This window comes from Prosopis cineraria, unplaced genomic scaffold, assembly GCF_029017545.1.
Source record: "Prosopis cineraria cultivar Desert tree isolate PC_DT_omini unplaced genomic scaffold, ASM2901754v1 PC1201, whole genome shotgun sequence".
Lineage (NCBI taxonomy): Eukaryota > Viridiplantae > Streptophyta > Magnoliopsida > Fabales > Fabaceae > Prosopis > Prosopis cineraria.
This window is the reverse complement of record NW_026556526.1, coordinates 20386-34759: the sequence shown is the minus strand read 5'-3', so window position 1 is coordinate 34759 and position 14374 is coordinate 20386. Positions and strand designations below refer to the sequence as shown.

Sequence of the window (14374 nt, the reverse complement as noted above, 5' to 3'; positions counted from 1 at the left end):
AAAAGGTCATGTTACACGAAGCTAATAACTATATTATTATACTTCAGAGCAGCAGAAAATGTGTCACCAGCTAGCCAACCAAGATATTCTGCAAGTGTATGCATAAATAGGAAGAAACAAGCATACCTTGAAGCGAAGGAGGAGGACCAGCTATAGGAGCATACATAAAAACATCAGATCTCACATAATCCCAAGCTCCTCCAGAAACGGCTTGTTTTCTATGACGGGTTTTTTAAATTCGACTACTGTCTCATTTGAAAAAAAAAAAAAAAAAACACGTTATATTAAACAAAGCCCAACCCTAATCAAGTATAAAAGAAAGAGCTTTATGTAATAAACCAACCTCTATCAGAGGAATGGAGAGTATCAAGCGAGCGAAAATCAGGGGGCACACTAGAGAGCAGAGGAGCATACAGGAAAGTATCGGATTTGAGGTAATCAACGACCCTTTTCACCAAATGCTTTTTCTTCCCGCTCTTGAAACCTTTGGTCTTGTGAACTCGAAGGCGTGCTCTGTTCTCCATTTCCTGACCTGCCTCGGTGTGAAACCGAAAATGCGATGATGACTTGTTCAGGAGAGAATGAAGTTCCGCCGTTGTGGCGGTTACAAAGAGGTTCCAGAAGGAAACTCGTGTCGTCTTCAGAAACAACCAGTGTCACGTGTCATTTTACTTTATGGCTCGAGGTCACACGGGCCTGCAGAGAGGCACACTAAAAGCCCAATAAGTCATTGACCCAAAATGGTAGCCTGTGCTACATGCATATTTTGGCCCAATGTTTTCTTCACAGCATGTTTGGTTAGACGGGAGGGGAGAGATCTGCCCCCCTCCCCTTATTTGATTTGAAAAATTAAAAGAGAGGGGAGATTTTTTTTTTTTTTAAATCTCCCCCCTTCCAAACATTTTTTTATCAAATTGAACGAATTGAAAAAGGAGGGATAAATTTTTCATACCTTGACCAATATGATCATGGTGATTAGGTTAAAAAATACATATACACTTTTTCAATATTTCAATATTAAAAAATGAAGATAAAATTATATATAATTTTTTGTTCTCTCTTCTCCTCCTACTTTGAGGTAACATCAAACCTCTCTTCTCCACTTCTCTTACCAAACACACCATAAAAAGTTCATTTGATCCACAGTATGAAAATCTGAATGATGATTGCTGAGTTATTGTGTTGAGTGATTCAATTGAATCTGCTGCAACCCGCAAGCTGCAAACGTTGGCGTCATCAGCCTCCCAAAATTTATGAGATGATTATAAATATCAATTACTCCGCCATCTAATACTATTTTAAAACCACATGCTATTTACAAATCATTTTTAATATATTTTAATATTTTATTGATATCAAAAAAATTTTTAAATATTATTAACTCTATCTAAAAAATTTAATAAATTATCAATTTTATCCCTATAAATATATATAATTTAATAATATATTTTCTCTCTTATTGAAGGATAAGAAGGGAAGTTTGTGAAGAAAATTTAATTCTGTAACTTATAAATGAAACAAAAAATATCATTATCTTTTTGCCCTATAAATAAGATTGAATGAGTATGTTATTAATTTTTTATTACAAATTTCTTTCTTTTTTTTTTATCTTCCATTCAATATTGGAGAGAAAATACATTATTAACATATATATATCTATATATATAATAGGATCAAATTACAAACTTATTAAATTTTTAAATATAATTGGTTTAAGATTTTATTTAGTTTTGTAAAATATATTAAAAATAACTTATAAATATAATGGAAAAGAGTAATATACTTAAACTTTGAAAAAAAAAAGATAAGGGGTAAAAATAATTATGAAATTTTTAGAGGCACTATCATTAAGTGGAGGAAGATACAAGAGTGATCCTAACGTTTATTTAAGGTTAGGTTATACATGATTCTTTAAACTTTAAATTATACATACACAATTTTTTTTTAATTTTTAAAACTTTACAATGAACCCCAACTCTTATATTTATGCAGATAAAAAATAACTATGTGATTAATTTCATACATTAATTATTTACATATAATTTAAAATTTAAGAAGATTATTCATATATCAATTAAAGTTTGAGGGTTTAAATTTATAAAAAATAAAATTTAATGAGATATATAATTAATAGTTAGGAATTATTTACAATAACTTAAAAGCTGAAAAGAGTTTATTATTAAATTTAAAAAATTAAAGCATATTTATGTATGATTTAAAATTCAGAAGAATTATGTGTAACTTTATTTATGAGTACAACTGTATCAAAATCCGTTGAGGAGTTAAACGTCCGATAATATTCCTTGACGGTAATCGCTTGCCAATTGTTGGGAAATCAGCCATCGACTTTTATTTCCCTTCTACGGGTCCTATAGACCTTCTCTGTCCTCTCATTCTCTCCCTCGAACCACCCCCTGTTTTATCCCCTGTTCCGCTCTTCATCTTCCTCCTCCTCAATTTCCTTACACGCCATGAAGCCACCATGTGCTTTTCCAATAACAACTCTCTCAGACTAGAAGTGCAGCTGAATCATTACTTTTTTCGTCTCTAAAACCCAGCACTAGAATAACGGCGAGAACGGGAAAAACATACACTACAATTTAGCAGATCTGAAACCTGGGAAATGGTCCTGCAAGATTAAGAAATACCCAATTTCAAAATTCTAAGAAAAGGGTAAGAAAGAATAGAGGGTCATCCAGTTAATTTCAGTGAATACTGAAACTCAAATTGTACAACAATCCAAGACTAATTTCACTTCACCGGATATAGAAATTTAAAAAGAAAAAGAAAAAAAAAGGGGCTAAGCCGTAGAAATCCGAGAGAGCCTGCTCGGAGTTGGCTGGATATTCAATGACTTGAAGCCGAACCGCCGTGGCGGCGGCATCAGAGACCTCCTCAATATCTCTTTGCTGACCGAGCGCTTCTTCAGCATCTCCCCCTGCGGAACTAGACAACCGTTACATGCACACGGGGCCGAACCGGGGAACTTTTTGGCTCTGAATCTTAAGGGTACTCTGCATTTTAGAACAAGTTATGTGTTTGAAGTGTACTCTGCACTATGGCACGAAGGAAGAGAACAAAAAGAAGACCAAGTTGGGTTGGCTGACGGGGATCGGAATAATTTTCCTACTCACTAATTAATTGGGCCAGATCGGAATCGAAGTAATTAGTGAAGGTGGCACCGAAATTCTGGTCATGGTAACTCGCCTTCTTCAGCCATGGATCTAACGGTGAACATTTCGCCGGTGAGTGAAGATGGCGCCGGCGATGTGGCCTATGGGGGGAGTGAAATAGTTGAGGGGATCACGTGCAGGCGCCCGCATGCATTCGGCGCTCACCGACACTAGTAACAATTCTGACGCTCCATTTCAACCAAATTCATCTCTTCTGTTTATTTAAGTTAATTTTTAATATTATGTTTATTAAAATAAAAAATTTTAATATTAAATTTAAATTATTTAAAGTACATTAAATGGTTAATTTGTAAAATTTTTTAATATTAAATTAAATTATTTAAATTATATTTAAACTGTTCAAAATTTATTTGAATAGTTAAATTGTAAAATTATAAATTTTTTATAATTAAATTAGATTGTTAGATTAAACTTGCATTAGTTTTGATAATGAATAAATTTATTAAAATTTAAAAAATTATGTTTTTTTATATTAATAAATATAATATTAAAAATAGTTAAAAATTAATTTAAATGAACAGTAGGAATTAATTTAGATTAAAATGAAGGATCGGGAGTTAATGAGCACGCACCGAACGCAAATGCTCATGTGCAGTGATAATGGTAAAGAAGATGGGAAGTGAGCTCATCTTATCCATTCATTTTATCTAATGGTTGGTGAAAAATAAGCGCATAAAAAGCTTTATTATTTATAAAGCACTCAAACTTTTTCTATAATTAAAAAATACTTCACAAACTAAATTAAAAAAAAACTAATTCATTATATTTTAAATATTTTGAAGAAATCGTTCCCACTCTATCTAATGCAATTGGAAATCGTTCATCTGCACGTGTCTCTTCCTTAATGTTTTGTATATATTTACTTTTAACTTTTATTAATAATATTCACTATTTTTCCGGGGAAAAAAATCCTTTTTTATTTTTTATTTTAACATAAAATATCTCACTTCTCAGTTTAAATCTTAAAAAATTATATAAAAAATTTAATTTAAATATTTTACAAAGATGGTACCTATACTATATTTTAACAATAAAACCTAAAAAATAAAGAAAAATATAGAAGAGGTTACAGCACATAACGGAAGACGATGAAATCAAACTAGAAAAGGGTGCCAAAAGAGGATAAGGCAGCAGGGGAAAAAAAAAGATTTTCAAGAATATGTTTTTTTTTTTTTCAGGAAAGTAGTGAATATTATTAATAAAAGTTAAAAGTGTGTGTGTGTGTGGGTATAACATTAAGGAAGAGACACGTGCGGAAGAACGATATCCAATTTCATCAGGTAGAGTAGGAACGATTTCCTCAGAATATTTAAAATAAAATAAATTGAATTTTTAATAACTTTTTAGAATCTAAATTGTGAAGTAATTTTTTATTAAAAAAGATTAAGTGTTTTGCATATAACAAAACATTTTTATGCGTATTTTCTTTTTAATCATTAGATAAAATGAATAAATAAGATGAGCCTATTTTTCATCTATTTCACCGTTACCACTGCACACGATGCACATCCGTTGAGGGCAAGGGAATGGGCGGAGAGCCGGGGACAGGGGGGAGATGAATGAGAGGATAGAGAAGGTGTGGAGGACACGTTAAAGGGCAAGAAAAATCAATTAACGGCTGATTTGGCAACAAGTGGTGACACGTGGCAATAACTGTCAAAAGAGGATAACAAGCGTTTACCTTCTACAACCATTGTGGCACAGTCGCACTCATTAAATTAAAATAAGGTATATTTGTATCTTTCTCCGCTTGATGATATTGATGCTCTTAAAAAAAAAAACGTTACATAAATATTTTTGCCTTTTTAACTTCTTTAAAAATGACAAAGAAGGACTTGTGCTCAATGGTTGGGCCAAATATATACATTTAAGGAGGTGCACATCTACAGGAGAAATTACATGCAAGTGACATGAATTATGATATTTTGCCCATTTTAGTTATAACATTTTTCACTTATAAATCTAGATCATTTTATTTTTATTTTAACTAATTCAGTAATCATAGTCAGTTTGAGACTTCCATTATTAATATGCATAACAATGTTTAATTTAAAAATACATAATTATCTACTTGTTTATTTTTCTTCCTAAAGTTTAACAATGATTTTACATATTGCCATTACAATGGTTAAAAAAAAACTCTTATTTTTTGCTCCAAAAATCATGAAAAATGGGTGTCGATATCGAAATAATAATTCAGTATGGCTATAATCTAGGAAAATACTTAACAAGCTACTATTTTGGATGAATTCTCCTAACTTGAACTTATAATATTAGTCTTTTTATTGGAGATGAATATGACGGAAAGAACTATATATTCACATTGTTGTAAAAGCACAAACATGTTTCTGCTGCTTTTGACATAGATCCCCAATTAAAATTGCTTCTTTTCTTTCTGGGATATTCATGACTAGAGAAGATTAGTGAAAACAGTGTTGATTAGTTTAATAAGTATCAGGCTTGATCAAAAGAAGCAACACAAAACTAAGGGAACTTTCCCGTTTCGCTTCATTAGGTACTACTTGGACATGTAAACATTTATATATCATAACATCAATGACAGTATATAAATAAAAACATTATAAAGTTGAACTATATCAAATTAATTATAGCCATCCAAAACAGAAAAGAGAGCCATGCGCATTAATTAAAATGTTCCTTAGCTTCAAAGTTAAGCAATATCTCCATCATCTTATGATTGAGAGTGAGAGAGAGAGATTAATTTTTCAGAGTTGGCTTTGTGGAGACTGGTCTTAGACCGTGTTTGAGTGCTGCTTTCCACACAACATCAATCCTCTCAACGTCTATGGCTCCCACTTCATGATGAGTCCAGCCTTCAAGACTATGAATCATTCCTCCAGCATGGCACGCATGCACTACTCCTCTTTCCAACGTGTACTGCATAAAACCCAGTTACAAAAAACCCCATAAAACATATATTAGGCATGTTAATACTGTTGGAATATTTATAAATATTTGTAGATTTGCATTAATTGATAAGCCCGGATGGATTAGTTTTTATGATCTTGTGTGGACTGTGATAGATGGACCAGCCCAATGAGCAAAGACCCAATAGTTATTAGTTATTCTCTATCTCTTAATTGACTAAATCAAGGATAATGTCAGATTAATTAATTTATTTATTTATTAAAGCGGTTATTGATCTGATCTATATAAGTCGATAATTAACACACACAATACTTTCCACTTTCTCCATTATCTTTGTACTCTCTGCAAACTACGAGAATATAGTAGGTTGTGAGTCTACCTATACTCAAGATAATCGAAGAATCACAATCAGTCATAGATTCTTCAGGTATGCATGTTACTTTATTTAATCTTATTTGACTTATATGAATTGAGATACTAATATTAACAAATACGAGTCAATGGATTGTACCATGTCTTTGTTTTTCAAGTTATAAATAGATGGCTTGATATGTCAAGTCTTTTGTGGACCAAGTTTATGTAAGAGTTAAATAACTGATATGAGGGTCTCGCTGCTTACCTCACAGTATCCAAGACCTTCCACATCATCGGGCACTCTCATGGCAGCTAGATCACCATAAGTGCAGTCTCTTCTGAAGTGTAATATAGGAGGAACAACAAATTGATGAAAATGTGTTCCACTTGGTGCCCAGCTTTGCTCTCTTGGCGTGATCCACTTTCCAACAATCCATGTCTGCAATATCATATAAATTGTCAAGCAAGCTTTGTGCTGTGTTTTGATGGTTGTACTAATTCTGAGAATGTTAAACTTGAGTCAAGTTCGCTTCAACCAATTATATTTTATACCTTGCAGTGTTGTGCTGCTTGGTATTTTGTGACCTGGACAAGATAGCTTTGATGTTCTGGGGAGGCTTCCCTTTGGATGCTCTTAAAACGATCCGATGAAAAAGTCAACATCTGCAACAATAATTATAGCAACCCCACTTAGTGTTAATTGGATCGTTAGTGGTATGTTTCCACAGAACAACAACAAGCCTTATTACATTTGGTGTGGTAGGGTATATGAATTGCACGACCCATATGAATAGCTTGAAGAAAGAAGTAATAATTACTATGAAACGCTGCACATACATGCATGAACTGGTGTAAACTAGTACACAGGAACATGGACTGTCCGTATGGGTTGGCGATCTCATCATGTCTTACATAATTTATTATGGTTACTTTCTAACAACTGAGTAGGTAGTGAAATAAATTCGATGTCAGACATCAGCATGAAGTAGTTCTCTATATTTTAATACACCTAAAACAGAGAGTATTCGGGTCAAAAAAAAAAAAAAACGCAGATAGTATAACATAATAAATAATATGATATGGTGGTACTTACCAGGACTCTGACTTTTCTTCGGCAAAGGTAGAGAGCAATTGCTCTTCCAAGCTTAGAAGTAGCACCAGTTAAGAAGACCTCATTGACATGTTGAGGGATTTCATTGAGGATGACAGCAGCGGTAAGAGTGTTTCCATGAACAACTCTAACCCTAAGGTTTGGATGTTTGTCCACAAAAAGCTTACCACCGCCGTTCAGAGATTCATTCTGTACAAAGTCAATATAAATGGGTTAGAGTTTGCAAAATGTGGAAGCAAAAGTCCCATTTGAAAGGTCAGTTAATGTTACTCTATGTATATACACATACTTCACAGTAGGATTGAATGTTGCACATCAAAACAATACTTCATTGAATGATGCTCTGTGTGCAGTTACAACCACTTAAATGTGGAGGTACTCTCGGCTCCTAGATCCGTTGTTTCATTGAATGCAATGGCTTATTTTCTTGTCCATTTAAAACTCAGGCTCACTTTGTATTTCTCACCTTACTTTAAGATTCTTGAATCATCTGTACTTTTTTTGTCAATTTTTTTCTGTACATTTTGAGGAAAGGGAAACAAAATAGCGGATGAAAGGAAAAATGAATCTTAAACACATTTCTTTTTTTTTTTAAATAAATTCTTACACACATTTCTAGTCTACCTGTCATATGCCTTTGTCTTTAAAATTGATGAACATGTCAGTACAAATTTCTGGAAGATCCTTTCTCTTGTTTCAGAGCAGCAAGGACCAAATAAAGTTTTCTTTAAACGAGTTTTTCTTTGTTTGGACTCTTGTGCAATGCAGGTGTGTTTGGTTTCCATATCTCTTACAGAGATATTTGTCTCTCACAGAACAGTTTGGATTTGACTCCAAAATTGACAGATCCATGCTCCTTTATTGGATTTTGAACCACGGGTACTGATCTTGCCAGATATTTAGATCTAGCTTAGAAAGCATTAAAACCCTCAACAACCATGCCCACAGAACACCATAATCCATTTAATTAAGATCTAATAAGTATATGTATGCATATGTATATATATATATATATATATGTATGTATGATTGTATATGTAATGCAAGTTCAAAATTCAAACCTTGTTCAAGGCGGCGAGGCTGATGACTTTAACCCCAATTCTATCTGCCCTGATGATTGCTTCCTCAATGTGGCTATTGATGCCCTTAGCAGCAAACGGTAAGAAATACTGTGAAAATAGCACAATACAATTAATTTTTAAGAAGGAACAAGAAATCTTCATTTTTATTTTATCCTGTGCGTCATTCATAGTAAGTAAAGAAAATGAAGACAAATTTCTCAAATCTACCTGGAAACCAATCCTAGGGACCACCCATGTCTGGTGGAGTCGACCTCTGAGGTTGTAGAAACAATGCAAATAGGTTTTGGAGAAAGCCCACATGACAAAGATAACCATAAGAGCAACTGGCCACATTGGAACTATGAAGATCCTCATTGTGTATGGCAAAGAAGCAAATGATCGAAACACAAAGCCACAATGCAAAGAGGATGCCACATCCACTCCATGAGCCAGGAAAACAAAATCTGGCACCTTCCCAGATTTTCCTATATTAATAACACAGATTCAAGTTTCACATAAGAATGTCTGAAATTAAGATGAAACCATTTTTATCAATATAAAACCAATTGCACCAACCTGAACTTAATTCCTTGTGCAATTCCCACGATTTGTTGTTGAGCGTGCTGCCCAGTAAGTCAAAAAGAGGCATGAAGAGGCAGAAATTAGTGTCCTTATCAGTATGGTGCAGGCTGTGGTATCTGCATAACACAAAAAGAACAAGTAAATATATGCATATCTACCAGACATATGGATGTAAAATTGAAGATTTTTGGCCATAGAAATGATGCAAAGCAGAAAAAGTAAACTTACGTGGGTGTATATAGCATGTATCGCAGAAAGGGAAATTTGTCAAACAGATGATGTGAAACAATTTCAACATTGGAATGGCCCAAGCACCTCAGAAAATCAAACATCAACAAGTAGACATATATCAATCCTACAGATCCATATCCAAAAAGGCAAGTCCCAATGATCGGAATTACAATGATTGCTGTCAAAACAAGATGCTCCAAAGGCGTCGCATTTCCAGCTGAAGCAAAATAATAAGTTGAACAAGATTGAGATCGAGGATATGTAATGATTAACTAGATTTCAAGAGGATGAAGATATGCAATGTGGCCATACACTACACAGAATCAGAAGCATCTTACTTACCCGTAAATGACTGAGGCACTGGAGATGAATGGTGAAATGAATGATAATGATTGTAAAGATAATCGCTGTGAAACTTCCTGTGAACCCAATAATATAGTGGCTCTGAGATTCCCACATGGAGAGCGAGAAGAACAATTAAACCTTTCATGTTCCAAGGAGGAAGATTTTGAAGAAACGGAAACATATAGAAGATCATGGAAGCAATAAATGCTTGAAGAATTAAGAAATTATCCCTGCAGAAACACAAAACAGAGCAAAACAGAACAAACTTCATTAGCTCCAAAATCTATCTATGAACCCAATTTCGACGATATTCAATAAACTACAATTTCTTATCATTTACCAGTCCCATTCTCTGTCAACTTGCTTGTAATCAACCCCACGTTGGAGGATTCGTCGATTTCGAGTCAGAAAATGCATATGGCTGTAAGAGCCCCAAAGCACATGAACCAAACCTCGAAGAGCGCACAGTATGAGTAAATGAAGGCACCAGCTCGAGTTGATGTATTCGTCGTGAAACCTCTGATGCAGAACTTTTGTAACAAATGGCCCATACAACAGATACTACCCAGGAAAAAAAAAAATAACAAGTTTGATATTACGAAACCGCATGTTAATACCACCAAAATTTGTTAAAAAAGCAAAGCAATACCTTAAATATGCCCAAGTTCTCCCATGGCCAAGCTGCTAAAGGAGCACTCATTTTACAGAGAAGTCTTTCAGTATGTATCCTTATAACTTCTCAATCGAAGCAATCAAATTCAACTTTACACACACACACACACACATAAACTAGTATACGTTCTATATAAGCCGGTGTATATAACCTTCTCTATAAATATCTATAGAAAGACAATATATAACAATAGAAAGAGGACAAGATCAATTCAAAGCAAAGAATAAATTAAAGAGCAAGAAGTGGTTGGGTGGTGGAAGGTTTTGCCATACTTGCTGAAGTAAGGATTTTTTTATTTATTTATAGGCGTGTAGAGCTCAAATCCAATTCCAATACAGTTATGGCTCCCTATCAGTCACCATTATCAGCTTCTCACTGATATTCATTGCGTAATAATTATAATATAATTTTTCATATTTATATATTAATCACGTAGTTCTGTGGATGTGGGTTGGTCGGATAAAATGGACGGTTGGTCATTAAGAGGAAGACAGAAAATAAGATCCGATGAGCAGCCTGCAACGCGTTCTTCAGTGCAAGTCACTTGGCACAGCTGGAATGGTCTTTCTCTTTCGTGGTGCCGAATAGACCACTCTCATGCAGTTATTGCACACCCAAAGTAATCAGTTTACCAAAAAATGGAATTATAAAGCAGTTTAAATATTGGGAAAAATATAATCATTGGCCATGCACTTTTAACATGTTTTAGTTTTTTCTTTCTCTTAATCCTTTAAGTTTCATTTGTTAGTCCTTATCGTTAAGTCTTCTTATGTGTACATAATTATATGTTAATCATATTATCGTTATTGTATGAGCATGCAAAATAGCCGCTAATCTTTTTGTCGTCTGTCTTAACTGTTATGTCTTCTTTTGAAGTTTCATCCATTGCACATTAATTAAGGATATATTTAGTTATTTTTCTCATTTTTTATTTTAAAAAAATATTTTATAATACAATTTTTAGAATTGTTTTTCAAAAAAAAATTGTTTGGTTATGTTAATTTAAAAACAGTTATAGAATTAAAAAATAGACTAATAAGAATGATTATAAGTATTTAGTGATGATGATTTTGTATAGAAATTGGTCAAGGTAACTGTAATTTTTAATAATCAAATGTACTATATTTTAAAAATAAAAAAATAAAACAAAAACAACTTGAATTTATTTCTATTTTTTTGTTTTTAAAAATAAAAAAGTGAAAATAATTTTGAAAACACTTAAATCAAAAATACCAATTCAAACAAGTTTTTAAATTATTGTGTTAAAAAAAACAGTTTTTAAAAATAGAAAACAAATAGACCCTAAATATTTCGATTTAATGTTTTGCTTTTTTTTTTTTTTGCCTTCTAATCAGCTTTTATGAATCTCATCATAATTTTAACAAATCAACATAAGAAATAACAGTTTATGTATATATATTAGCCACTGTTAAGTTCATATGATCATATTTTAAAATATAAGAATTAACATTGTAGACATATGAAATTGAAGAACTTGGAGCAATGAAAAAATATAGAGACTAATACTAAAACATGTTAAAAATATAAAGGCTAATATTTTATTTTTCTTTAATTTATTTATATTTTCAATAAGTCAGTTAATAATATCTAGAATTACACATTTTTTTTTATATGTATTCCCCATGCGATGAACGTGCGTGTAAATAGATTTTTTTTTTAATTTTTCACCTCCCGCAAATTAAAATATATTTAACTTTTTTTATCAGAATTTGTTCCCCCAAGCATCATCCTAAAACAATAAAATATATACTATACTAAACTCTATATTATAATTTATGTCATAATAGTATTTATAGATTATAATTATAGCCAAGAGTAAAAATAAATAAAAATTATGTACATATTAAATAATAATTTTAAATTAATAAATAGCATAACTAATATTATAGTACTCCACCATCCTATATATAAGCCACTTTTAACTATCTCTCAGTAATTAAGGAGATGTAGTTAAATCATTAATTTTGTCTAAGAAAAAAAATTCAATTTACCTTCAGTAAATGCATTATATTTAAACGATAATAATTTCTCTTTTAGATGTAACTTTTTCCTCTATTTATAAAAAATAGTAAAGAGTAAAATAAAAAATAATTAATGATCTATTTTTTATGTGAAAAACTTATCAAGTAGACTATTAATTACTTATAAAAAGTGATTCCTGTATAGGATTGGTGGTAATACTATTTATCAATTACATGTATCCCATGACAAGAAAAACAACAACTAGATTTAAAGAAATTTAAGAGATGCACATAAAAGGTAAATTTTGTTTTAAAACTTTTTATTTTATGCCTTCAATGAGGTGCCCTTAATTGCTGACTAGATTAGGGCCAAAGAAATACTAGAGCTCACACCAAAAAAAAATGAAATTATATTTTATAAATTAAAATTTAAAATTTATATGTTATCTATGAAAAATTAAAATTTAAATTTAAATAATACCTTATCTTATTTAAATTTTTTTACGTCTGTACATATTGAAAACATAAATAGCATACCCCATACATATTTAAAAAACTATATAGAAAAAATTTGTTATTCTGTGTATGTTGAAAATACAAAAATTGATTTACTACATCTGTCCTAAATTATAAGATCCTTTTAGATAAAATCTCAAATATCAATAAAGCTCATTAAATATACTTTACAACCTTACTTTTTTAAGATAAAAATATAAAATTTTAAAAATACCCTTCGTTTAATATTCCATTAATAAAATAATATTGAAGAGAGAAAATATATAAGAAGAGTAATATTAAAAAAGTATCATTAATGAAACCTTATTTTTATCAAAGTGTTTTATATTTTGAAACACTGAATCTTCTCTAAAAGTATCTTATAATTTATATTTTATAATTTATTATATTGAATATTTTAAAAATACAATTACAAAAGTATTTTATGTAGAATTTGTTATTCCATGTGAGTTAAAATTTGAAACAATAAAAATTGTTTCTAGCGTGGTTTTGCATGGCTATGCCAAAGGAGTATGTTCTAAAAAGGTGTGGTGTTCTTCACTTTTAAATCAAACAGTGAGTTCTCTAGGTCATTTACCATAATTTCCCCGAATGCTAGTTCTTAAAAATGAAGAGAATGAAAAAATAAAGATAGAAAAACATGCAAAATCTGCATGGTGAGAGAAAACATGATATTGATAATGATAAGAGAGAAATTGTAAAAAGTAAAAGATGAAAAACTAAAAGAAAAAGCGATGGTGCATTGTTATTGTTGTTTTACTAGGAGATAGCACTATACTAGTTGTTAGAAAACTTTAGTGCTCTCTACAAAATATATGATGCGTTAACGGTATTGTGTTGAATTTATTAAAGGATAAAAAGAATTGTACTGGGCGAAGTAATGGATAATGTAAGGTCAAAGTTTTAATTTTATACTAGACAAGTAGATTTTAAAATGTTCAAAGAGATTGTTGAAAAGTTGTGTGTTGTGTTTATATATAGTCTATAGAGTTAAAGAAGCAATGTCTTTATGCTTGTGGAGGCATACCTTTTAGAGGCACAAAGTGATATTTTTTCTATGGTTCCATGTTTCAATTTTTAGGACCATTAGCTGTAATTTTTTCCCATATTTATTCACTTTTGCCTCTTTGTCCAAGTGATGTGTGCTTGGCCGAGTCTTGCTTATAATTTCATTCCTTCTACCTTGATGGACTTGAGTCAAAACTACTCCTTTTAACCTAAATAGTTAGGTTTGGGGTCAAAATTAGATTGAAGCCCAAACAAAAATTATCCATTAAATTATACATATATTTTTTATAATTTATGTAAATTATGTTTGTAATATCATTGTTCCATATCAATGTTCACAATTTTAATTGCAACTCTCACATTTATTATTTACTTTTTTACTTTTAATCTCACTCTTATCTTTTTTTTTTAAACATGGGTCCCACAAT

General features: G+C 31.4%; 2 protein-coding genes across 2 annotated transcripts; both read right to left on the bottom strand.

Annotated features, from left to right (window-relative positions):
- Positions 1-180: 180 nt before the first annotated feature.
- On the bottom strand, positions 181-2484 carry LOC129299549 (uncharacterized). The gene is made up of 4 exons (XM_054938026.1): positions 2378-2484; positions 1113-1218; positions 344-638; positions 181-245 (listed from the first exon to the last, which is right to left on the bottom strand). The coding sequence occupies exons 1-4, from the start codon at positions 2482-2484 to the stop codon at positions 181-183; spliced, it is 573 nt and encodes a 190-aa protein (XP_054794001.1).
- A 3232-nt stretch (positions 2485-5716) lies between these two features.
- LOC129299550 (very-long-chain aldehyde decarbonylase CER3-like) lies at positions 5717-10700 on the bottom strand. Its single transcript, XM_054938027.1, has 11 exons — positions 10417-10700; positions 10108-10328; positions 9765-9997; positions 9420-9639; positions 9186-9307; positions 8838-9094; positions 8610-8717; positions 7531-7737; positions 6990-7100; positions 6703-6876; positions 5717-6092 (listed from the first exon to the last, which is right to left on the bottom strand). The coding sequence occupies exons 1-11, from the start codon at positions 10465-10467 to the stop codon at positions 5913-5915; spliced, it is 1884 nt and encodes a 627-aa protein (XP_054794002.1). The 5' UTR covers positions 10468-10700; the 3' UTR covers positions 5717-5912.
- Positions 10701-14374: the final 3674 nt, after the last annotated feature.

Coding starts and splice junctions, on each gene's coding strand:
- LOC129299550 (XM_054938027.1), bottom strand. CDS start 10,467: ATGAGTGCTCCTTTAGCAGCTTGGCCATGGGAGAACTTGGGCATATTT. Junction 10,329..10,416: donor AGAACTTGGGCATATTTAAG/GTATTGCTTTGC, acceptor TTTCCTGGGTAG/TATCTGTTGTATGGGCCATT. Junction 6,093..6,702: donor AAGGTCTTGGATACTGTGAG/GTAAGCAGCGAG, acceptor GGTTTTATGCAG/TACACGTTGGAAAGAGGAGT.
- LOC129299549 (XM_054938026.1), bottom strand. CDS start 2,484: ATGGTGGCTTCATGGCGTGTAAGGAAATTGAGGAGGAGGAAGATGAAG. Junction 1,219..2,377: donor AGAATGAGAGGACAGAGAAG/GTCTATAGGACC, acceptor CAACGTTTGCAG/CTTGCGGGTTGCAGCAGATT. Junction 639..1,112: donor AACTTTTTATGGTGTGTTTG/GTAAGAGAAGTG, acceptor TTGTTTCTGAAG/ACGACACGAGTTTCCTTCTG.